This window comes from Accipiter gentilis, chromosome 34 (assembly GCF_929443795.1).
Source record: "Accipiter gentilis chromosome 34, bAccGen1.1, whole genome shotgun sequence".
Lineage (NCBI taxonomy): Eukaryota > Metazoa > Chordata > Aves > Accipitriformes > Accipitridae > Astur > Astur gentilis.
The window spans coordinates 15,018,189-15,043,815 of record NC_064913.1 but is presented as its reverse complement, the minus strand read 5'-3'; the positions used below and the strand labels follow the sequence as shown (position 1 = coordinate 15,043,815).

The window sequence follows — 25,627 nt, the reverse complement described above, 5'->3', positions numbered from 1 at the left end:
AAAGTATTTTAACAACCGTCCATTTCACGGAGCATTGTACCTGTACAGGGCAAAACCGTGTCTTACCAATTAGAGTTGACACAGCTCTTTTAACAGGAGATGGACAGTGAGAAGGGAATCTAGGAAAAAGAGAAAATAACTGCTGTGAATACAAATATAATTGCAGATCAAAAAGCAGATTCCGATTATTTTTTTCTAAAGGAGTAAGGGGCAATATTATGAAAAGTGCTAGGCATGTTGTCCTGGCAGGCTACTTTTTTATTTCTGAAACTTGCAGTATTGAAAAGGAGAATTATTATTGGAGAAGCTCTAGGTTAGGAGATAGTTAATAATCTCTGAAGATATTATAAGTAATTCAGGATTTGCTGCTTCCTATTTTTTATCATGGTAGTTGTACTGGGTCTGGCTGAGATGGAGTTAATTTTCCCCACAGCAGCCCTCCTAGTGCTGTGCTCTGTAGTGGTAGCTAGAAAGGTCTTGGTAACACACCAGCGTTTTGGCTACTCGCGCAGCGTCGAGGCTGTCTCTCCAACATTCCCCCTCACCAGCAGGCTGGGGGTGGGCAAGATTTTGGGAGGGGACACAGCCAGGACAGCTGACCCAAGATGACCAAAGGGATAGTCCAGACCATAGGACGTCTGCTCAGCAATAAAAGCTAAGAGAAAGGAGGAAGGGGGGGCATTTCTTATTATGACATTTGTCTTCTGGAGCAACTGCTATGTACACTGGAGCCCTACTTCCCGGGAAGTGGCTGCACATCACCTGCTGATGGGAAGTAGGGAGTCAATATTTTGTTTTCCTTTGGTTCTACACATGGCCTTTGCTTTTGCTTTATTAAACTGCCTTTATCTTGACCCACAAGGGTTTTTTTTTTTCCTCATCACATTTTCTCCCCTCCCCATCCTGCTGAGGAAGGGAGTGATAGAGCGTCTTGGTGGGCATCTGCTGTCCAGCCAGGGTCAACCCCCCGGAGTCCTTTTTGGTGCCCAATGGAGGGCTCCAGGCATTCGAGATAAGGAGAGTAATTGGGAGACGTAACAGGCAAAACGTGGACTGAACAATGTTAGAGATCGGGATGATTGTGGGAAATTTCGATTGTTGTAATTGTGGTGAAGGGACGAGGGGTGGATTGTGTGTAAATTGTCCACTTTCATTTGGTGTTGTAATGACATTTTGATTTTGGTGTGGGAATCTTTTTTTTCTGGTGATGTGAGTGAAGTTTGTGAAGATTGTGTGACGAATGTGGATTTTAATGACAATTCTTAAATATGTGATTCACAGAGGCGAGGGGTAGAATGTATTGGGTTTGCATGGCAAGGTTTTGGTATCAGGAGGGGCACAGGGATGGCCTCTGTGAGAAGCTGCTAGAAGATTCCCCTGTGTCTGATAGAGCCAATTCCAGCCGGCTCCAAGTCGGACCCACCGCTGGCCAAGGCCAAGCCCATCAGCGGTGGTGGTAGTGCTTCTGGAGAGCATAGTTAAGAAGGGGAAGTAGTTGCTGTGGAACAGAAACTGCAGCCAGGAAAGAAGAATGAGAACATGTGAGAGAAACAATTCTGCAGCCCCCCAGGTCAGTGCAGAAGGAGGGGAGGAGATGCTCCAGGCACTGGAGCAGAGATTCCCCGGCAGCCCGTGGGGAAGACCACGGTGAGGCAGGCTGTCCCCCTGCAGCCCAGGGAGGTCCCCGGGGGAGCAGATCTCCACCTGCAGCCTGGGGAGGTCCACGGGGGAGCAGATGCCCTGCGGCCCCGTGGGGAGAGGAGCCCACGCCGGAGCAGGTTTTCTGGCAGGACTTGTGACCCCGGGGGGGGGGACCCGCGCTGGAGCAGGCTGTGCCTGAAAGACTGCAGCCCAGGGAAGGGACCCACGCTGGAGCAGTTTGGGAAGAACTGCAGCCTGTGGGAAGGACTCATGAGAATTCAGGAGTGATATTAAGCCCGGGAAGAAGGGAGGGGTGGGGTGAAGGTTTTTTAAGGTTTGGGTTTATTTCTCCTTCTTCTACTCTGATTTGATTGGTAGTAAATTAAACTCATTTCCCCAAGTGGAGTCTGTTTTGCCCATGACAGTAATTGGTGAGTGATCTCTCCCTGTCCTTATCTTGACCCACAAGTCTTTCATTATATTTTCTCTCCCCTGTCCAGCTGAGGGGGGAGCGATAGAGCGGCTTCGGTGGGCACCTGCGTCCAGGCAGGGTCAACCCACCGCAGTAGTACACAGGCACCAAATGCAACATCAGGCATCCGCCAAGGTGCACAGCAAGTAAGAGCTATGAAAAGGAGACAAAAGCAAGTGTGTGTGCGCAAATTTGCATAACTTAGTGATGTATAAGCACTACTCTTTCCCTTCCTGTGACTGATCACTGCTTTGCTTTTTCGACTTTTTTCTTTTAAGATCAGAAAATATCTCAAACTCTTATCATCAGCCATTTTGTGGCTTCTGCATGCATTATTTTTCTTGGCATTCAAATGTGGCATTTGGTTCTTCAGCTCTTTCAGCTGGCAGGAGATCCACTCTTTTCTTCACTACTTCTTTTCCCAGAGGGGACTCTGAGTCCCAACTTTTTTTCTATTCGTTGTGCAGCTTCCTGCAAACCAACACTTTTATGTCAATTCTTAATGGTCTTTAGCTAGTTTAGAACGGTAATCTGATTTTGCTCTTAATGAAGAAATCAAGCTATGTACTCTTAATCAAAATACGACTAGTTTTCTTTAAATCAATTTTGCTGTACATACAAACTGGACTAAAGACGTTGCTTTCTGCTATAGAGCTGGTGTATATGCAGGTTCACATGTATGTTTTCCACTACTCATTCCTTTATGCATTTTCCAGGTTCAGTCACAGATCAGGCAGCAAAGGGAACTATTACAATATCAAATGCATCAAATGCATTAGACCAAAATGTTATATTTCAAGTATATTCTTATTGTTTTATTAACAAAATAATAGGGTTTTCTAGCAGAAAATAAGGTGTCTTTATTTCTCACCATTAGACTGAAGTAATCAATCAAGCGGAGACATGTTGCAGTGATATTTATATATTTAACAACAGGTTAAGGTTTTCGCTTGTGTTAATTACCATTTATTAACTACCACAAGGCAATACACAAGTTTTTCTCTACTGATAATACAACCTAAGAGATTTTTTGATAGGTCTTTGGCCCCAGTGAAGGGGTTGCTTTGAAGTTTTCTGCAGCAAATCAACTTTTTGTGTGTGTGCTTCTTCTATTTAAGCTCCTATAGTTTATTGGCAAGAAGCGTCTCAGGTGCCTTGGTGTTCCTCAGAGGTGCCTTGCATAGTCCCTCTCTAATTACTTACAGATGCTAGGATTATCTGAATCCCTATGTGTTTTACTTAGGGTTTTATCTGTCCAAGTGTGGGAGTACTGAGGATCTAAATTCCATCCCAGAACTTCTCGTTCACCTTCTCTCTTCTCCTTCCTGGCTCTGTGCCAAGCATAACACAGCCAAATGTAAAGATCTGGCTTTTGCTTAGGAATAAAAATTTAGTAGTATGGTATCAAGCAATATCATTTTGAAATACTTTGTCAGTTTATATATAAATATAAGTTTTGTTAGTTTTAATTGAATATATGTGTAAAAAAGATTATCCAGTATTGATTAAAATTAATGTATTTAACGTTCAGTGTGTACAAGTCAAAGAGATTTCTCTTAGGGTTGAACTGAAAAAATCTAGATTATTGAGCAGTATATTCAGGAAACTTCACTTTTCTTGCCTAATAACTTTTTAGCAAACAGTAAAGTTTCTCCTAATACTGAAGACCAAATGTAGCTTGATATGGTATCCTTCATTTTAGTATTTACTTAGTCTTGTACTTCTTATAATACTTCTGTGTTTTTATGAACTGTTAGTAAAAACAAAAATATATTAAATTCAAGCACAAATATTCTTAATCTACCAGGCATGAAGAGCTTTTTATACTACATAGTATCTCATGCTCAGTGAAAAATATTTGAAAGGAAATATATCATACGCTGATAATTCAATAGCTATATTTAAAATTAGACAATGATGACATCTTGTGATGAAATCCTTGAATGGATTTACAGGAATTTTGGCCTATATTTTCCTACTGGTGAAATCTGGAAAGACTTCTTTAGATCTCCAGGGGAATCTCTTAAAAAGCAATTAGAGGAGCAGTGAAAGGAGAGAATCAAAAATGGCTGAGTATGGTTGTGAAGACTTCATCCACAGTATGCATTTAGAAACAAAAAAATTAAAGCAGAGCTTTGAGTTAGGTAGCAGTGCAGGTACTGGAGGAGTAAACTCGAAACTACAGAGAGGAAGATGGCTGCCAATGTTCTCTGAGGGCATGTAGCACTCAACATCTGAATAGCTTACTGCTGAAATCAAAAGCAGGAGTGCTGACCAGGGGGCAAGTAAGAACTGATCTCAATGATTAAAAACAAACAAACAAACAAAACCCACCAAAAAACCCAACAACAAAAAAAACCACAAGAAAACCAAACCAACCCCCCAAAAAACCAAAACAACAACAACCCCTCCCACTAGCCCACAGAGTACAAAACCTCTGTTACCAAGAGGAAATAAAAGACGGTGCTGGCCAGTGACCTTCTGCTCAAGGTGATGTGGAGACATCTGCACCACCTGGCACTTACATTTTACATCATGGCTGGCGTGTTTCTTCACAAGATTCCAAATTTGCCAGGTTGCAAAGGATTCTACCGATCACTGGTGCGTGATAAAGAATACTAATGATACTGCCAAGGATACTTCTGAGCAAATCAAAAGCTCTTATAAGGCTCTGTGGCAGTGGATAAAGAGGTTGAAGATTCAAGAGACATTATTTTCTCTCCTCTCACGTCCAAGTCAAGCATCAGTCAGATACACCCTAAATATAACTACATGGCTTCTATTCTGAGAGAAGAGAACTTTAAGTTAAGAACCATGTGGCAAGGACAAAAATCTTCATCTTAAATAATGCAAATTGGACGTAGGTCTAACCTCTGAGAAAGACAGGATTATTTAAAACAGGATTAAAGAAGTGACTAGACAAAGACTCATGGGTCAGTTTGCCAGGTATCTTAACTGTTTGTATGCTAATGGTAGAAGAAAGTGGAGTAGAGAAGAATTAACAGAAGAATTAATGAGGAATAGACAAGAATTAATTGAAGACTATGAAAAAATTGGCATTGTAGAGAACTTATCATATGTATTACACCAGTAGTCCAGTCATACAGAGAACATAACTTCTTCAGTAAGAAGGGAAGAAGGGAGGAAATGTTGGCTTGTATTTCAAATATATATACCACAGCACGTGTTGGGAAAGAAATTACAGCGACAGACTGCCCAGGAAAAAAAGTCTCAAGAAGGTAGATGTCAATAAATTCAGAGAATTTATTTTTAAAACTCTTTAGGGTGCAAGTTAAAGAGAAATCTGTGGGTTCTTGTTGCGGTTTAGGCCCAGCTGGCGACTAAGCACCACCCCCGGTGGGATGGGGAGGAGAACTGGAAGAAAAAGGTAAAAACTCATTGGTTGAGACAAGGACAGTTTAATAGTACAACACAAGGAGAATAATAATAATAACAGTAATACTAATGAAAGAGTATGTAAAGCGAGTGAGGCATGACGCAATTGCTCACCGCCTGGAACCTGATGCTCAGCCTGTTCCCGAGCTGCGATGCCTCCTCCTTCTCCGGCCAGCTCCCCCAGTCTGCGCACTGAGCGTGAGGTCGTGTGGCGTGGAATGTCCCCTTGACCAGTTTGGTCAGCTGTCCTGGCTGTGTCCCCTCCCAGCTTCTTGTGAAAATGAACTCTATCCCAGCTGAAGCCAGGACAGTTCTTCAACAAAACACTACTAAAGACCATAATACAAGCTTCACCAATGTGAAGAAAAGAAACTGTAGAAGACCAGCTTGGCTAAATTGTCATCTTTTCTTTTGCCTTAGACATAATGAGGAGAATTTCTCTATTTACGAAGCGTGGTAGAATAACACGTGCATGTAGAGACAAGTCAGAAGTGCCAAAACACTCAGTGAGATGCAACTAGCAAGAGAAATGAATCTTGAATATAAAATAATTATATTAGTCCATTAATAGGGAGAAGAAGAACAAAGAAATCTTTGGCAACTAAGAGGGGTACTGCATGAGAGGAAAAGCTGCTCACAGTAGGTGCAGAGAAGGCAAAAAATGTACAATGACTTTCTATCACACGTGTTTACTGAAAAGGTCATTGGTGAGCATGTGACGTGCCCAGCTAATCCTAGGGTGAGCACCCCAGTTGTAGATAAGGAAAGATCAGGTTCTATAGGTTAGGTATCTTAAAATTGATTTAATGAACTTCATTTTGTGTTGTATAGCTGTCTGAAAAACTTAGATCTGTTAGTGGGTTTCTGTGAGAATTCTTGCAGAATGGATGAGGTACCAGCAGACTAAAAGAGAATGAGGCAAAACTTATCTTTAAAGGGGGAAAGTAAGGAGAATGTGGGGAATTATTTTCAGTTCATGGAAAAGTCACTGGACAGATAAACTATTAAAGTAGCTAGAAAATAGCAAAGAAGTAAGTAAGAGACAACATGGATTTGCCAAGAGCAAATCTATCAAAGAAATCTAATTCCCTGCTGGGACCAGATAGCAGAATTTGTAGGTAAGGAAGGAGCAGCAGATGCCCAGTATTTGGACTTCAGTTAAGGTTTTGACATTCTCTCGTGTTTTTCTTGTAAGCAAGTTAAGGAAACGTGGGCTTGATGAAAATAATGGTAGGTCAGACAGATGAATCTTATTCTTAATGTCTAAATTCAGACTTCTGCAGTGTAGGCTGCATTGAGTACGTCTGAGCCACTAATACTGAGTTAGATAAGCCAGCACTTCTTCGGTATTGTTCATCATATCTAATGTCTGAAGCATGGGAAATGGCACTACAAGTATCTATAAAGAGAGCCTAGAGGATCTCCTCAGATGTAGCTGTCTAAAACTAGCTGAAATGAATCTCGTCCTCTTCTCCCCAGGACAAAATTATAAAGACAATGTAGTGAAGCATCCAAATAAATTATTAGGGAGATTATAACCTCTGTTACCTTCAGCAGAGTCTTAAAGACTTCTGGATATTTGCTAGAATTAAAAAAAAAAATAATTAAAAAAAATGGTTGGGCTATAACTGACCTTGCTGACCTTGTGTCCCTTGAGGGGACACATTTGAATGGATTAGGTCACTGTTTTCAGTCACTCTGAGTCTATTTTGTAATGATTCTGTGACCACTGTGATAACATGATTTAGACGGAACCTGTCTACAAGGTAAAGCAAAAAGAAGAAACACTTCAATTTCATATTTTCTTTGCCTCATTATAAACAATTTTTTATACAATAAAGTCTTTCAAGGCATGCATAGCAATATTTCCGTGTTAGTTGGAGTTCAGTAGCTGTTCGGAGGTGTGTGATTCAGTTTATTTACATTTGCAAGTCACTTGAAAGGGAATAATCAAGAAATTATCTACTTCAGAGAATTTTTTTTTTAACATGGGTAATGGATATCATATCATCATGATTAAAGCAAGAATTGTTTCAAGTCAGAGCAATGAAAATAATGACAAGGAAAATAATTGTTGAAGGTCATTCTGTATCAAAATAAACTACAATCAGTTTAGGATTCTGCTGGGCTTTTGAGAGAATCGCTTCTGTCAAATATGTTCTAGCACATGGAGGGTGATTTATGATTTTATAGTTCTGCTCATCGTGAATCCTTTTGTTTGGATGCTGTCCATAAAAGCACTATCCAGTTGCTGCGTGCACACAAGTGACTGTAGTCAGGATTTCTCTGGTCAGCTGAGCGTGCACCCACCCCCGAACGCCCTCATTGTTCCACCCGGAGGCATACAGGGTGCAATTTACTGAATTATCTTCTGTTTCTTGATCTACAGTTTTGGCTTCGAACATAATATACCGGCAAGCCTTTGTCTTACAGCTGAAACAAGCAAATTTCTTAGTACATTTAGCAAGTTTGGTTTTTACAAAGTTTATTTGTTGCCCTTTTGTGAGAACAGTGCTTTTCCTTATGCTTGGAGGTGATCCTAGCATCACATTCAGCATCTAGATCTAAGCATCGATATCAAGGCTCCAAACTTTGCTCACTGAGGCTACCTGAGTGAGCGCCTTTCAAAGATTAATGCTGCTTGTTACTGGAAGAGGTGTATGCAACTGAATTATACCAGACTAAAAAAATCACTTTGAACAGAGCAGCAAATTTTCTAAAATATTTACTTTAGGAGTATGTATTACCACATCTACAACTTCAGAGAAACCCATGAGTTGGCTCTTCTAGAGCTACTTTAAAACCAGAAGGACTCTGGGACACTGACAGATATGCCCGAGTTCACTGCACGTGAACCATAGCTCATCTGAAAGTAGCAGAGCTGCAGTGGGTTGTGCTCTGTTCAGGAGAAACCCTGCAAACTACAGTTTGCATCAAGTTTTTCCGCAAGCAAGACTTTATTGCTTCTGGGTGTGCCCACTACAGATGCATGTTTCTAGTGCATGTAGTACATATTTAATGCCAGGGAATGATAGTAGTCATTGAGGACTGTATTAGAGTGCATTTTGTAGTGTATTTTTTCTGATCTTTCAATATCAGGATGAAAGTTGTAGGCAGTCATCATACAAAAGTTATTTTCTTTGTTTATTTCGCCTTCTCTACTGATATGACCAAGGCTATTGTCATCAATGCCTCCTCCTTCACAGTGTGGGGAATATTGCAAGAAATTTTACTCTTCAGATTTGTGAGAGACGTGATTTTGAGCACAAAGGTTGGGAAAGTAAAGCAGACTAGGAAAAGATGGAATCGGGTGGGGCCATAGCCAGAAAAGCTGAACGAGAGGAGGGAGAGTTCACGTTATGCCCCGTACAGCTGCAACACGTAATGGAAATTGCGCAGCACTTTGACTGCCAGAAGCTACACGCTCGGTTTCTTCTCTTTCTTCCATCTGCTCCACTGCCGCTACTCAGACATGAAGCCTTCATCTTCCCTAGTACGATTCTGCCTATAAAAGCTAAAATTTCACTCAGAAGTCAAACTTTCTTTTAGTAGATGAAACCTTGTTAGGCTGGTCCTTTTCTGTTTGCTGCCATATGGTTGCAGTTTTGGCAAAGTGGTCTTCCTCCAAAGCTGTTAATATCCTCCCTCCTCCAAGGGCAGAAAACAGATATAAGTACTTAATTAAGGCAGAATTTTAATTAGTTATGTGTAGGCATGTTGGCATAAGGCAGTTTTCAAAGTGGTAAGTTATATACTTGAAAGTATATACCTTAATTGTAATTTACTGTCTGTTTTGCAGCAGTTACTTCCCCTTTTAAATCTCTGTGCAGTTAAACTAAGCACTTTGATAAAGTGGATTTAATTCATAGATTTTAATAAAATGAGCCACGCGCCCTCTCGCAAAGTGGGAGACATCTTAAGCTTACAGTTTCGAACCCACAACTCTAATTTTGCAGTAGCCAACCACAACAACCAGACTGTAAAATAAGGATAACATCACTTCCCTCCCAACTTCCACCTTCCCTTTGAAGCTGATAGGCTGTGCAAAAAGACCAAAATATCTGTCGCATCATAAAGACGAAAAAAAAAAGAAAAGGCAGAGGGAACCTGACTCTAGCTGATAGAAGAGGGACATGATGAGAGGAGACAGCTCCAGCAGCTGGTCTCTGCTCCCAGTGCTGTTTGATGCCTCCTCAATCGGAAATGCATATGCAGTTTGAAATTTTTAAACTGCAAGTCTATGAACTCTTTACCATCAATTATAGGACTGCACTGTAGGGAACAGAGCCGCACATTTGGGGATGATTCTGCACTTCCTTGTATATTATTAACAACTGCAAAGCGAACGTGGAATTTTAAGTCGCAATGGCAGAACTGCTGGGGGGAATTCGTGCAGCTAAAGTCAATATGAAATGTTACGGAAGGCGAAGGTGATTCTTGTTTCAGGCAAACCTGTTTAGTCACTCGCATTCTCTTACGAATGTCGCTCAGTCTCACACTCAATATTCAAAAGCATCAAGGTGTGCACGTGTGTGTGTCCGGGTTGCCTGTCCGTGGTCACTTACGTGTGCCGTGGAAGGCTGACCTCATTGCATCTGTTGGGTTCCTTTTGATTAGCGGTAGCAAACTGGTTTTTGGATAAATCTTTAGGAGTCAACAGTTGCTGTGGTACGGTCCTTTGGATCCAAAATTTTGTTTACTTCAGTGGTGCTCGTTGGATTTGCTTCCTTATCTCGGATATTTTAAGGCTAGAGGCTGTCTTCCTTTTGGAATAACACGAGGATGAACATCACGCGCAATGTGCTGTAATGTTGTTGCTGTCCTCCTATGTAGCGTAGGGTCTTCTGCTGAGAAATCATCTGTGCTGGTTTTTTATCAGAGCACAGTCCTTGTCTTGACAGTAATACATTCCTTAGTGTTTTACCACTGTCAGCTGTGTCCTTGGCTGTCAATACAGACCACACCTGTAACCCTTCGTAGTACTTTTCTTTCTGGTTCTTTCACACACGCGTTTCTATTAATGCATTATTCATACCAACAGTCATACTTCTTTTACAAATCTCTGCATTTCAAAGTATTTGACTGGTGATTTAAGGGTATGTAATAGACTAGATTATAAAATATTGGAGAACAGAAGCCTTATAGCTGTAAAATATAGAGAAGAAACATTTGGGGCATTTATTTACTGAGGACATGATAGTCATAATGCATTGCATGCCACTGAACTTACCCAAAGATCACATAAATTCTACAGAAGAAATAACAAATAATTGGATTAATGTTTTGTTGACTTCTACATTGTAAAAACCTAAACAAGAGATAAAGATGCATCTGTTTTAATGATCCATTGAATCCCCAGACAAACTTTACAGAAGACTGGGCAAACTGCAGGATAATTGTAGAGCTTTTAGCTATGTTTTATAGTAAATGCAATGGGAGTTGGATGCAAAAAGCTGCAAGCATTTCTTTTATTTTCTGTTATTGATGTATTCCTATTATATTGGCAGTTTTACCCTGTAGTCTCATAAACATAATATTCAGCTATATGCTCTTCATACACCAATTAATCAGAGCTGGTTTTGAAACAGCCTACTACAAATGAAGACACAGGCTAAGCTGAAAATACAGTAAAAATGTAAGTCATCAGACCGTATTTATGCATGTAGTCTCTAACTCTGTTGCTTTTTTTTTTCCCCCATTTCCACTCTCTCTATAAGTGCCTATCAACATATACCCTTTATCTCTGTCCATGCTTTTTGTGCTCAATGTCAGGCTTCTTTTTCCAAAACTGTTTGCAAAGCAATTCAATCATTATAGTCACAGACTTGAATAAATGATTTCTGGCATATGTCTTCTCGAAGGAATAGTGAAGATTGGCAGCAAACAGAGAAACTTAAGAAAATGGAACTGTAATATCATAAATATTGACATTTGTCAGTGAGTAAATGTATAGCTTAATTCTTCTCAATTTTGTTTGTAGTCTGCTTGTGACCATCAGATCTTGTCATGCTAAATTTAGATACTCTGCAATAGGACTGCTTGAGCAAAGGAATCTTCTACAAACTCTCTTTTAATTGGAGGATTTATACGTCATTTTGACTGACTTAAGATACTGAGACTTTTCAGAGGGTTTTTCCCCACATCAGATGTAATGTTTTAGTGAAATAGCATAGGAGATTCAGACCCTGTTCCAGTACTGATGTCTTCTCCTTTGGAAAAGGTTCAAACCTTCACAGTCTGATCAGCTGTACTGTTATTTCTGAGTAACCAAACTGTATTTTTTTTCTCACAGAATTAATGCAAAATATGTTTTCTTCCTTGGAGAGCATATAGTAAAACGTTTGTCAGACCTAAAGATACTTGTTTTCTATTTTGTAGACTTAAACTGAGAAAGAGGAGTAATGTAAACCAAATCCCTACCATCTCTTCTCTCATTTTGTTTTTAACTTAATATCTGATCCTTACATTCCACTGTTAAATATGGTTAGAACAGAAGTCTATCTGACCACAGACATGAACAATTTACGTGCAGTTTGAATATACTACTCAAATCTCTGAAAATTCAAATAGTGTACTTACCACTGTTCTTGGAGCCTTGTTTGAGTATTTTTAAAATATTCTCAAATTAAATAATTTTGAGTTATATTAAATAATATTGAATTATAAAGAAGATATGCATGTTAATAAGTACATTACATACATAAGGCATGAGGTAGAGCTGTACCATATTAATATACACCCATAATATTTGTTTTGAGACAGAGTGCAAAACGATGTGAATACACAGACTGCAAAACTCAGAAAATCAGATTTTCATTTACTTCCAAGGGCATGAAGCTCAGAAATACTGACAACTAATAGTAAAATGGAGAGTGAAGTAGTATGATGCATAAGCATGTTTGGGGAACAATGCTAAGAAATCAAATTAAGAAAATCAAATTAAGTGAATAAAAGTTATTCTCACTTTAAAAGTTTGGGTATACCTGCCTATGTCCTAGTCTTACAAAATTGCACTGATACAAAAAAACCCAGTAATTGGTTGTGAAAGTTGCTTAAAACCAACATTACTCACATTCCCTCCTGGATTCTATTGATAGTAAATGGGTCCCTAATTCTTAAGTGGATTTGAAAACATTTCTGGGGATGATAACGTTAATGCTACAATCTTAAGTGGATCTGAAATCATTTCTGGGGATGCTGATGCTGCCACCTCCCGTTCCTGGTCAATTGTCCCCTCTGTCAGACCCATCCCCGAACTCACTGAGCTGTACATACTGTATCTTTTTGCACCATGGGGTTGAATATTGCTGAGCTATGCCCATCTAGATAAGAGATAAAAGGATCAACAAAGGCAGATTGCAGACTTCAGAACTTGAAAAAAATAGATTAAAACATTTTTCAAAGTTATTTCCTGTAGGACTGCGGTCTTACCTGTTTCTCCACTGAACCATGACAGTCCAGGGGAGTACTAATAATCTGTGTCATCTCCACGAGGACAGTTTGGTTGGATTTCACAAAGTTAATGCCAGAGAGTTTGTTGATGTGCCTAAAAAGTGAGAAGTTAATGGTGCCCTCATTCCATAATGTTCTCATAGTTATCCTACTGTAATTCCAGAGGTTAAGTGATATTTTTTTTCAAGCCGTGAAAAATGACATGAAAAGAGTGATTGGATTGCTTGAGTGTTTTATAAGTCACTTGCTTAGGTTCAGCTTTTTCCTTGCAGTTTAATCTGAACCTTGCAACTATGTAATCATTTACACCCATGTATATTAATATTTAATTCAGTTGATGTCACTAAATTGAACAGCATTTATTCCTTAAAGCAGAATTAAGTTCAATACCAGGTTAACAATGTATGCAGAATAGGAATTAGCACCTTAGTGAAGTTAAAAGTATCTGATCAAAAATGAGGCTTTCACAACCTGTGGCCAGGAAATACTTTAAAGAGAACAGAATATTCCTAACTTCTAAAAGAGACTGTATGAAAACCTTCAAGTGATTACTGAGGGCAAATCTCTTTGTTCAGTATCTTTGGTGGTCTGTTGCATGAGATGATATGGGTAATACTCTTACAAATATGTTAGGGATTAGAGATGTTGTGGCCAGTGATACTATGATGAAGTTTATCTTTCATAAACTATATAGAGATCTAAGTCTACTAAAACTGAATTAATAACAGGTTTTTGAAAGTTCACTTGATTCACTCGTGTTTCCTTCTTAATCTAGTAGTCTTTAGATTTAAATAGATATGAATCCTTGGGAATTCACATTTCTAGTAGTCACAAGAACATCACATGCTAGTTAAAAATCTTTGGCTTATTATAGGATTTACAGCACGCAGAATTGTTTCTACTTTTAGTTCCACCTACAGAAAATGAAGTAATTTAGAATATCAAACTAACTAAAGTGTATTCATTTGCTTTCCAACCCAGACTGTTAACCTGGATTCATGACCGTAACACTAGAATCAGTATTTTCTTCTTTCATTGCCCTATAGTCAGGAAGATATTGTATTTGAATGCCATCAAATCCTTCAAAAATTATTTACTATTTATTACTTACCACCCCTACTTCATAATCCATGATACAAGGAGCTTCCCAAAACTGCTTTTCTATTTTTACCCAGTACTGCCTTTAGCTCTTTATTTTAGATTATTGCTTTATTACAAATCTGAGATGGCTGAGGTTGAATTATTGATTGCTAATATGAATTTTCAATTAAATGCTAATAATAGCATTTAGTGTAAAGTTGTGAATTGTTGTGGTATCTATTTCTAAAGTATATTTATTATTCATGACTTCATGTGTGAGTTTAGATAAATATTTTTTATGAACTCTGCAATTTGACTGTTTTTCTATTTATGGGATGTGATGGACCATCTCAGTTACTTATTGCTACTTCTGTTTTCTGGTAGGCTATTTGAAATGTTTTATAGAGCATAATTCCAAAGAATAAATTATCTTGTCGGTACACAAATGCCCTTATTTGTGTATGAATATGGCATTCATATAGGCACCAGCCATTCTTCTCAAATTTATGCAAGCAAAAATCCATGTTCGCGAAAGTTTTCAAACAGCGAATAGCAAGGAATGTAGCCAAACAGCTCTAGACCAGGATTTAAGAGAATAACTGTTGGTGTTGGTTTGGTTTATTGAACCAGCTCTAGTTTTGATTTTGTTTGTAGTATAGGAAATAATCGTTAACATGTTACAAAACATTAGCAAAACCAGTCTGACGAGTACATCTTCAGGTAACCTGTACCTGTAGGACCACTTGAGCTCTTGCGGCGATCCATTAGCCTTGACAAAGGAAGGATGGAAGGAATGGCGCCCGGAGTATGGTTTATTAAACTTGTCTGGAGAGCTGCATTTCTATCACCCCAATTTCTAAACCAAAAAGCCATACCGGACCAAGTACGATGCCACGAGAGGCGTTTGCGCTGCCTGTAGGCACCAACACCGATTCCTGGAACGGGATCCTGGGCTCCGTCTGTGGTAGGGGAGGCCAGTCGAGAGTTCTTGCTCCGGAGGTGGGAGAGCGAGAGTCGAGCAGTCGGCGCGCGGGAGCTCTCGCAGACAGGACGATCCGCGTTTATGTAAACCTCATCCATATGCAAACGGTCCAGTGAGTTGCCAGAGCTGTGCCAGCACGCCACCCACTCAAGTAACGTCTTTATTATTCATTGAAAGATGCCGCAGTTTTCTTTTGGTGTTGCAGAGCCTGTGCTAGCAAGGGATAAATATTACAGAAGGTGGTTATAGAGTTTTTATGTAATAAAGCTGAAAGGGAGTCTTGGGCAGGGTGGGGGAGGCGCTGGGCATGGACAGCATGGCCCTTTGGTGCCCTCAGAGCTCTGACACCTCTGGGTTTTATTCATTATTATCATTTCGTCTTATCAGTGAAATGGGGTGAGTGGTGTCTGATTTATATATTATTAGTCTTTTCTGAGGTTTTGAATGTTCTAGGAAAGAAAGAGGTGAGAGGAAGTTTAGTGTTATTTTTTTAGTAAAGAGCTTCAAGTTACCTTTGCTCCCATTTAAACACACTTTTTCCAGTACGGATTTAGAGTATCATCTTTACAATTAGCTGCTGGTTAACATTGAAGAGCTAATGCAAGTAGCAGATACTGCCCTGTATCTAATCTATAAAAGTGCTGATGTTAAGATAGGATTACCTCAAATACCTAAATCCAACCTAGTCTCAACTCTAGACAAATCTCAGGGGGTAATTTAATCTTAGGTAAGTAATTTAATTTTTAAATGAACATTTTTTACCTGTTTTAAAAGGCTTGTAAGGGGAAATGGGAGAAAAAAAATAAGTAAAAGGAAAAAGGCAGATGTGAAACAAAACAACAGATTGTTGTAGCTGCAGATGAAGGGTGACAAAAGAGCAAGTGATCCTAAATTACAAGGAGAATAAGTAGAAGTGAGATAAACAGGGAGTGTAGAAAAGGAATTATAAAATGGAGCTAGAAAGAACAGGAAGGAGAGAAGGGAATTCACCTGATCAGCTGTTCAAAGGAGGAGTTCACGCTAAAATCTGGTGCGCTGGGGGCAGGGGAGCCTCTGAGCCCGACTAGGCAAAAGAAAAGAGAAGACAAAGTACCGCATTGTCTCAGGTTGAATCTGATTTGTAAAATAACGCCAGGAGAAATCCTTAACCTTCCATCATGTGTACTTTCAAGATTCCTAATTTCAAAGATATGATAGTTTACTGCAGTGTCAGTACAGGCATCTCATTTCCACAGCTCTCCACAGGACCTTGCAGCAGTTACCAAATCTATGAAATTACGGTTATCATTTTTTAATGGCTGTATTTGAACTTCTTGAGAAAGGTCTGTGCAGCCAGTGTTCTTTCAAACCTTTTTTGAACATTTTCTTCAAATTTTTCTCTCTTACCTAGATCTACTTGTTTGCTAGTCCAGTGTTGCTTAGCACAGAGCTGTACAAAGATGTTCTCAAATTTAAAATTACGTAAATTTGTTTTTATGATGCCAGGAATTGTAGCATAAAGGGTTGGGCTTGCGTAGTATTTTTAGCAAGACTGTGAGTATACATGTATATATATACACACTTAGTATACTAGTTTTTAACAGTAGTCTAAAATCTTTACTGAATTAAATAAAATATTTTGATTGGTCATGGTCCCATGTAAATTTTCAAGATTTTTTTTTCCTGCGAGACGAAAACAGTGAAAATGATTACTCATAGGTGGTGAATGTAGTGTTACTATTACCCTGTAAAAGTTCCTGAGGCAAGCATAGAAATTGCTCTAAGAAACTAACCCCTTTTTTCAGAAAATGTTATTAACTTTCATTGAAGCCAGAATAAGGATGTACACATTTACCCTTTGGATGTGAATATGATTCCTGAAAAAATGCCAGGCAGCTGAAAGCTCTTTGTCCTACCAAAGGAATTTGTGTTAGATAGAATTATTTCATAGTATAGTGGGGATCCACTGAGGTTTGGATTCATATCACCTGCTCAACACTGCCTCCAGCAGTAGAAGCTCCTCCAGTGCTCATGAAGAAAGGAAAAAAAAGCAGCTGAATTCTAATTGCATCTTAACTATAACTTTTCTAAGTGCAATACAAGGTTGCAGTAACCTATTACCCTTGTGGTGGCATCCAAAATGCAGAGAGACATTCCCTCCTTTTCCCATGGAACAGAGTTCCAGAGGGAGGGTGGGAGATGAATCCAGCTCTCCCTGCAACCCTTTTTCTCCCAGCATATTCCATCAACCACCAAACAGGCAGAAAAATCCATGAAGGACTATTAAGCATAGACACCATTTCTCGTTCAGGAAATCATTTTGCTGCAAATTGCTGGAAACTGGGAAAATGCTAGGAAAGGATCACTGCGCGTCCGTCTTATTCTTATGCTCTTCTGTAGGCATCTAATAGTAGGTGAAGCTGGTGAATGGCTGAAACCAGATGAAGGTAGATGGAGGTGTGGTATGATCCAATGCAGCTGATCCTGTGGTCTCACAGTGAAACATCTGTCTGTTCTTAACGAATTCTTGCAATTCAGTAGGTTGCATCTTGTATTTCCGTTCTGTAGGACAAGGATATAAATCTGACGTAAGTCCTGGCTATTGCAATGCTATATAATAGAGTTTGATTTTCCTGTTGTCTTTAGAAAGAAATTATCCCCTAAATTTATTCATTTAAAATATAAAATCAGAATCTAGAAAGACTAACTGTATCTCATGCAATCTTGCTGTATGGTGATATGTTACCATACACCATATATATATTGCTCAGCATCATAGTAATGGCAGTCTCGAATAGAAGAAGGTGCCCTGCGTCCTAGTCTAGCGGCCATACTCTAGAAAACAGATCTTTTAATTTTCCAGTAAGATCTGTCCCTCGTTCACTGTACAGGATGGGTTCTGAAGGAGGCTAAATCAAAGTTGCCAAAGCAATCAACTGAACATGAAAAATATCCTAACTTTGAAGTGTCTGTAATAAATATATGTTTGATGATGGAGTGGAGTGCTTCGACCGAGCTATTCCTGGGTAAATAATACATCACCAGTCAGAAACACAAACTCGAAGAAAGGCCAGTGGGGTTCACAAAGTACAGTTCACTGTTGACAAATCATCTGTCAAGTAAAACGAATTGTCTTTGCTGACTTTGTAGTTACAGTTATTGTAAGTACAGTTATTGTACTTACATAGTGGTAATGGAGAGTTATAATAAATGTTGGTATAAAATTCAGAAAAGAACTTGTGAGGATGATTTTCCTAGTCAATGAGGGTTGTTCCATTAGCTTGCATTAGCTGTGGTCTAAGAATTATTTTTGCGCGTTATGAGCCACACATAAGCAATGGAATGTAACCTTTAGATTATAGATACTAGATAGTGTTATTTAAATTCAAGCTGTTTCTATTGATTTTGTTTTGTTTCTGTATATGCCATGAAAAATGTTTCTAAAAGTACTTTCAGGAAAATACTCGGCATCACCAGACACGATCATCTAAAGTGGCATCATCATCCGAATAGCTAGGCTGCTGACAGAAGTTAGATTTTTATATAAGGCATCCAGGTTTTCAGAGTTTTATGGAAAAAAATCATTTAAATCTCAGCATTTTGAGTAGCCTAACTGAAATGCATAAGATAAAGCAGAACCTTGCGTACACTTCTTGGAACCTACTGTACTTCTCCCATAATAAACTTTCTTTAATTATATTGGTCTGCTGGATGTTAGGCATAGTTTTTCTCATACAACATCCTGTTCCTAGCTATTCTTATCTCCTCTCCAGGAATACGTGTTGTTAGATTAGTTTATTCACTGGAACACCCTGTCACACTAACTCTGCTGTAGCACAAGTTCTGTCGCACTGTCGAGAGATAACTTTTTTATCCGGCTGAAATCATAAATACAAAAAGGAAAATGATATCCCATTTAGTGTTGGATAAGGCTGAAAGCTTTAATTAAAAATAATAAAAAAAAGTTACAGTACTTACTCTAGCATCAATTTCTTCTCCAGCTCTGCTAAACTGGCTGCCAACTTAAACAATTCATCCTTTCATATTTTGGTATAGTCTCCACTCAGAAATTTCTTGGTCAGTAGCTACTAAAATTCTTCAGGTTTTGATTGCTTAACACCACAAGTGTTTACCAATGTTTGACAGGTATTGACCTACCTAAGAAAATGGTTTATAATAATCTCTTCATGATGACTGGGGAGTACCTCCTCTACAAATAATCACTACATTTCTTTCTTTTCCTCAGTCGAAAAATAAAGGAAGAAAAATCAAGAAAGAAAAATCCACATTGTCAACAGTAGAGACAATAAAATAGAGGAGACCTTAAATTCCTTTGCTTTTAGAGCAAATCTGCCTTACATGTTTGAAACCATGTGCTCTTTGATATCACAGATTCAGTCAATTCCAAGCCCCATAATAAAGATATTCCGAGTCTCATTGGGAACGAGACGTCTTGTAGAAATTACCGTATAGCATACCAGATGGCATCTTTCTTGCAGACATCACTTCAATGTGCTTCTTCTATTGCCTTGGAGAAGAAAGAACCAAGTATTGCTATCCCCGTAAGAGACTTATGCGTCAGTTTTCCCATGCAGGAATAGGTACATCTTTTTTGATTGTGGTATCGCAGAAGGATTTTCGTGGGATTTATGTTCTTTGAAATCGTAGGAAGACACAGTAGTATGTAAATGTGTTGCAGGTGAGACCATCTCGTACAGTCTGCCTGGCGTTTTTCAATATCAGGACCAGCTTTAGGCACAGCCAAAGCAGGCACTGCCCGCGGCGGCACACTGGTGGGGCTGGCACCGAATCACAGGCTCGCAAAATGAAGAGAGAGCCTTCTAGTTTCAAAGCAATAACACCTGCTCCAGGTTCCACTTGCACTGGCTCAGAAAAACTGTCCAAGCAGCCCCCCTAAGATAAGTCTCTTGGGCCGGCAAAGAACAGGGAGATCTAAAGAGCTGCACGTTCCCGTAACGAAAGACTTGACCCTAATCCCCGCGTTCCTGGCTCTGCTCTGTGCCTGCCTTCGCCTTTGCCTTAGTACTATCTTTGGCAGAAGAGAGAGGCAAAAGTCTTGCAGATAACGGGATACTTTAGCAACGAGGCGATAGTCAGGGATGAGGACAAGGCGGCAAGCTGGCTGTGTTTCTGCTTATTTTCTTTCCCCTTGCTGAGCAACCTTATGTTGTGTTGATGGGTCCAGACCTGTAGTTATACCAGCAGAGGACAGAGTTGGAGGAGAGGGCGCAGTGGGACCAGCAGTGCTATAATCATCCAGTACTGGGGCTGTGGAGATAGTTAGACACAGTACCAACGGCTACATGAGGAAATGTGTCTGGGGAGCCACTCAAAAGCTGAATTTTGCCTACACTGTTGCTAGGCGTTGAGCCAAGCACTTCTCATCACTGGCAGCATAACTTCCACGCTGCTTATCGTAAGGTAAGGAAGAAGCAGTTCAACCATGAAACTGGTACATGGATTATTGGCTGTGCCTTATTGTGGGCAGAATATTTTTGTTGGTGGGGGACGCTGGATGCAGAGACATTTGCGTCTGTGCATGTATGGGAAATAGAGGAGCCAATCATGCACAATCCTTTCAAAGAGTGGGATTATGCTTCACTAGGTCTCTTTCCAGTATCAATTTTTCTGCTTATGGGGGAAAGGGGAAGACAATGTCAGGAATCCTTTCCAAAGAAATTCATGACTTCTCAGTCAACTGAGAAAAATTCAGCAAGGATTTAATTCTCAGCTTGTTTAAGATAATTTTCTTCTCAATTGGTTCTCTGAAGAGTTTGCCCAGCCTTTCAATTTGGCTTACCCAAGGGAAGTCCAGTATATTTCAGCTCAACATAGCCTACCCTTCTCCTTACAGCCTTGCTACTAACTGGGTACAACCCTGAAGGGATTATACTCCATCTATGTACAAAGATATTGATTCACAGTAGAAAAAACTCTGCAAAATAGGGAAGATTTACAGACAGGTGTGAACAAATGCATTTATATTTCCATGAGACCTAGATTCCCATCAATTTGGTATATCTACTTTCTCTGAGAAAAAAATGCATTATCCATTAATCTGTTTGAAGTACGTTAAGCTATTTGTGCACAGCGTACTCTTACCAAAAATATATGCTCTATATTGCATATATTCACATGCTATTGTTACTAAATACTTGAGAAAACTCCTAAAAGTTTCTTCAGCAATTACAGATTTACCAGTGCCTGATAAGCCTTCAGTACTTTTTTGAGACACCTAATGAACCTTTCATACTTCAGGTAGTAATGTATCAAATCAGTAAGAAGACCTGGAGTAATATAAGATCTCCTTACAGACCTGTCTTAGGCAGCTTTCCAACCTCATGAAAGATCTTCTGTGGCTCAACTAAAATTATTCTACAAAATCACTATGGACTTCAGTTTGCGTGAGTCGTTCCACAAATCCAAGCAGCAATATCGGAGTGAAAGGTCATCCTGCTTTAGTCCAAGGACTAGTCAGGTTGGAGTTGAAACTCTTGTAATATTCTTGATTTTAAATACCCTGCTAAGTTCAGTCTGTTCTGCGACTGCTCAGGGAGCCTCTGCACATCACTTGCAGAGACTTTGTGTTATAACGTGTCGGTCAGACTGTAGGTTTGGATTTCTATGAAGCAGTTTTCTGCCATAGTGTCATCAATCCCAGATGACGCCCTTGACAGATAGCTGTAATTTCCTTATGCCTGGAATTAAATTCCTCCTTGGAGATGGTCATTGCTTGAGATTCACAATGGACAAGAAAAACAAAGAAAAGTAATTAATGTGTTCAATGAATGAAGTTCTGCTGGACAGGATTCTTCTTACAATTGCACCCTGAATATACCCATTTTCTGCCTTTTTTACTAAGTCCTTTGATCCTGTTATGAAAAGTAAAAGTTTAGTAAACATTCCTCTCAGAGCAAAGGTGTTAAATATTTCCTTCCATCTTGAGAGAAACTGTCTCAAAAATGGAACATGGATGGAAACTACATCGTGAGGTATTTGGTTTCTTGTGCAGAAAATGAACTTTGCTTTCATTTTAAATTCATCATCTTTTATTAAATTTTTTCCAGTTACAGTTGATAAAATATGCATCCTCTCTAGAAATAATGCAAATCTTATATGTCTGCCTGCTATCATTCACATTTTTGTAAGAAAAGGACATAAACTTAAAATTTTACTTAGTAAAAATATTCTTTTAATTATTCATATGAAATGGTGACCTTTTCAAGTTGAATTATTATATGTTGGCATGAAGGTTTTCTTGTGTCTTATAATATTTTACGGTTGAAGAAATCATGCAGATAATCTAATTACTTTGACTAAAATTGTTGTGCCGTTTATGTCTTTTGCTGTACTACAGGAGAGAAACTGTGAAACGTATTCATTATCGATTCATTAAAGGCTTTTGCTATTATATAAGCAGAGATGCAGACCACTACCTAGCTTGTATTAAAAGGGGAAAGGGGAAGGCACAGCAAACCACGCCATAGGCTATGGTTTATGTATTGCATTTCTTAATGTCTTGTGAAACGTAAAAATCTACAACAAACAGATATGTAAAGCGTAACCGGTATGAAGATTCTATTCAGATTTAAGTGCTCTAGGTTGCTTTTGAATCTTGCTATTTTCTGCATTTGTTTTGACTGCTCTCATCATTCAAGATTGACGCTTGGATGGGTGTGTAGGAGGAGGCAGCAGCAGCAGGCTTACAGCTTGCAGACAAAAAAAAAATCTGCCTTATCTGATGGCTATTATTGAAAATGCGAGGTGTAGCCTAGGCTGGGTAATGAAGGGGAGCGAGCGAGGGGGAGCAAGAAGCATGGAGCTGCATACTGATGAGTGTAGGAGTACTTGATAAAAAGAATTCTTGCTGCTGGCAGTGCATTGCTCATTGTGGAGTATTCCAACAATCACATATAACGGAGAACAGCTTAGCTGACAGCTTGATATGCTTGCTTTTTTTTTTTTTTTTCCCTACTGTATGACGTACTGGTCTGTAGTAAAGATTAATAACTAAGAAATGTAGAGCTAGGATCAGATCTTACGCTATATACTGCCCTGTAAACTATGTTTTACTTCTGACTTTTCTGCTTGCTGAAAACATTAATCTGTCAAGCTGGCGGGCTCCTTTGATACCAACTTTCCCAGGAACACGATGTGGCAATGCCACCTCTCAGCCCAGGACTACCGCTATTATCCGGTGGATGGTTATTCGTTGCTTAAACGCCTCCCTCTTCACCCTCCTACAGGACCCCGATGCCCTGTCCAGACAGTGGGACAATGGTTGGAAAATATTGGGCTACCTCAGTATGAAAACCACTTGCTGGCTAATGGATTTGACAATGTGCAATTTATGGTAAGAAATCTTCCGTGCATAGCTCTGTCTATACACTGTAGCTGCCTTTTTTGTCTGTCTCTTCTGTGCTCATAAAAACCTTAGAGCTATTCTGCATTGCACTAAGAAAATCTGTTCAGTGTTTCACTTTTCTATGTCTAGCTAAATTAATATATAAGCTGTCCTTGTGTAAACTTCCAAGCTGTACCCGTTACAAAATATTCTAGCCAGAGATATGGTAAAAGAAAAACTGAATATCAAGGTTCTTTCTCCCCCTCATCAATCTTGAGATTAAAAAGGAAAAATGCACCGTTCTTTTAATCCATCGCAGGATTTTCACAGTATGTAAAAGCTGTAAACACCCCTATCTGCAATACATCACTTTATTGCTTTTCTTTAAACATTAACATCATTGTAATAATAATTAAATAACATGCAATGCTATTCTTGCATTGAGAGGTATTTTAATAACAGAAAATTATTTAATGAAGTGTGCTCTCTATGCAAGTGATTCTGGATGTCTCAGTTACATGTTTTTGCATCTTAGATAATCAGGCTGTGGGATTCACTTGTTGAAACTTTCCCTGTGTGGAAAAGTAATGCATTCCTTCGAATAGTTCCATTTTCATGTTTTAACTCTAGGCGTTTATCAGGAACATATGAATGCAATAAAATGTTATGTACTTCAGGATTTACAGTATTGCCATGTGGTGTAAAGTAACAGAGACCTGTCACGCACAAACTTTCCATTGAAATGAATATTGACAGTAAAGGGAGAAGCTTACTTGGAAGGTTCTTACATAATCGCTTTTTTACCTGCTTCGGTATTCCCATCACTCGAACCTCTTGCAAAAATCCTGCCTACATTTCTTATAAAGTATCACAGCTTAAAATATTATTAATCAGCCCCTTTAAAAGATATTTTTAGTAACCATGAGTATCTTGGAACAGTTCTAACTTTTCATAACTTACACCTGGCATATAAGAAACAGAAGTGAAACAGCATGAAGATTAGGGCTATAAAACCAGCACGAGTTGTGGTTTTCCTGTTTAACTTCTTCTGCCAGCATCATTATATGCCTTTGGGTTACTGATTAGAAAATTAAGGCACAGATCTCTGCCATTTCCACACTATAATAGTGTAGAGGTTTCTTCCTGCTTTTACATGGCTGCCATGTGATCTTTTGCTTATATCAGTAAAAATCATGAGAATCTTTACCTTTAAATATTCTTGAAAACAAAGCTGCAAGGGTGTGCTGTCAGCCTAGCAATGTAAAAAAAAATAAAAAAAAATCCAAATACCTTTCAAGCTACAGTTTCCCAAAATCAAAATGTAACTACATATTCTTCTATATGTTGTAGTCTTAGTTACATAAGTAGATGATCATTTAGTATTAAAGAGATTACAGAAGGAAATTGTTCACAAGAGGCTGTAGGTGGCATAACAAATGCCGAGGGGTGCACCTACCACAGGTAACTGATGAGCTCCAGAGGAGCCAAAAAACCTACCCCGGAGGGTTTTCCAGTCGTCCCCTGGCTCTGGAGGGGCCTGAACCACACTCGGGGGGAATTTATAAGACTTTCATTTCCTACGTCTCTTCTTAGTATGCTTACGTAAACATACAAATTATATACGAGATTCTCGTATTCAATATGCAAATCAAAGTTTTCAGGTATCAGGCAGATTAACTTATACCTGCATACTTGTGTGTTAGCTAATGTTTTAATGTAATTTCATTTTAATTTAAGCCTTTTCTGAAGTGGTTTGTTTTTAAATACATATTGTAGGTAAAATACATAATTACTCTTAATGTTAGTTGGGGTAGCATGCATATGTGAATGGAAGATTAGACTCTGAAATCCAGTGATTAAGCAAAAAGCTGGAAAATTGCCTCGTAATAAAAAATATATAATTTCAGTCATTTAATAATTCCTAATTTATTGATTTCACACTGTTCATCATGCTGTTACAGATTTCAGTTTTTGTTTGTACCAGAACGTGAATAGTTCCCATATCTTATCGGAAACAAAAATGATCAGAAAACACAAATTTATTTTTATATTATTGTTCTGAATATATCAGCATTATGTAAGGACAGGCTCTCCTGAAAATTTAAATGAGTGTTTTTAAAAATATTTTCCATTCTAGCCAAAATGTTAAAGAGAAAATTAAACTTGGAAAGTATATAGGAAAATGAAAGAAAGACCTGCTATGCTAAGACAAAAATTCAGATTACTCCAAACTTAGATGTGTTGTAGTCTTCCTTAATAT

General features: G+C 38.9%; 1 protein-coding gene across 9 annotated transcripts in view; it reads left to right on the top strand.

Moving 5' to 3' along the window:
* ANKS1B (ankyrin repeat and sterile alpha motif domain containing 1B) overlaps window positions 1-25,627 on the top strand; it is a 427,589-nt gene that overhangs the window by 211,068 nt on the left and 190,894 nt on the right. For 4 of the 9 annotated variants that reach the window (XM_049792403.1, XM_049792402.1, XM_049792396.1 and 1 more), the window contains one exon: window positions 23,270-23,376. In XM_049792403.1, the coding sequence (XP_049648360.1) occupies window positions 23,270-23,376 (107 nt within the window). Of the gene's footprint in view, window positions 1-678; window positions 776-22,763; window positions 22,862-23,104; window positions 23,377-25,627 lie in introns of those variants that run through there. The other 5 variants (XM_049792406.1, XM_049792399.1, XM_049792405.1 and 2 more) reach the window with 3 other exon arrangements.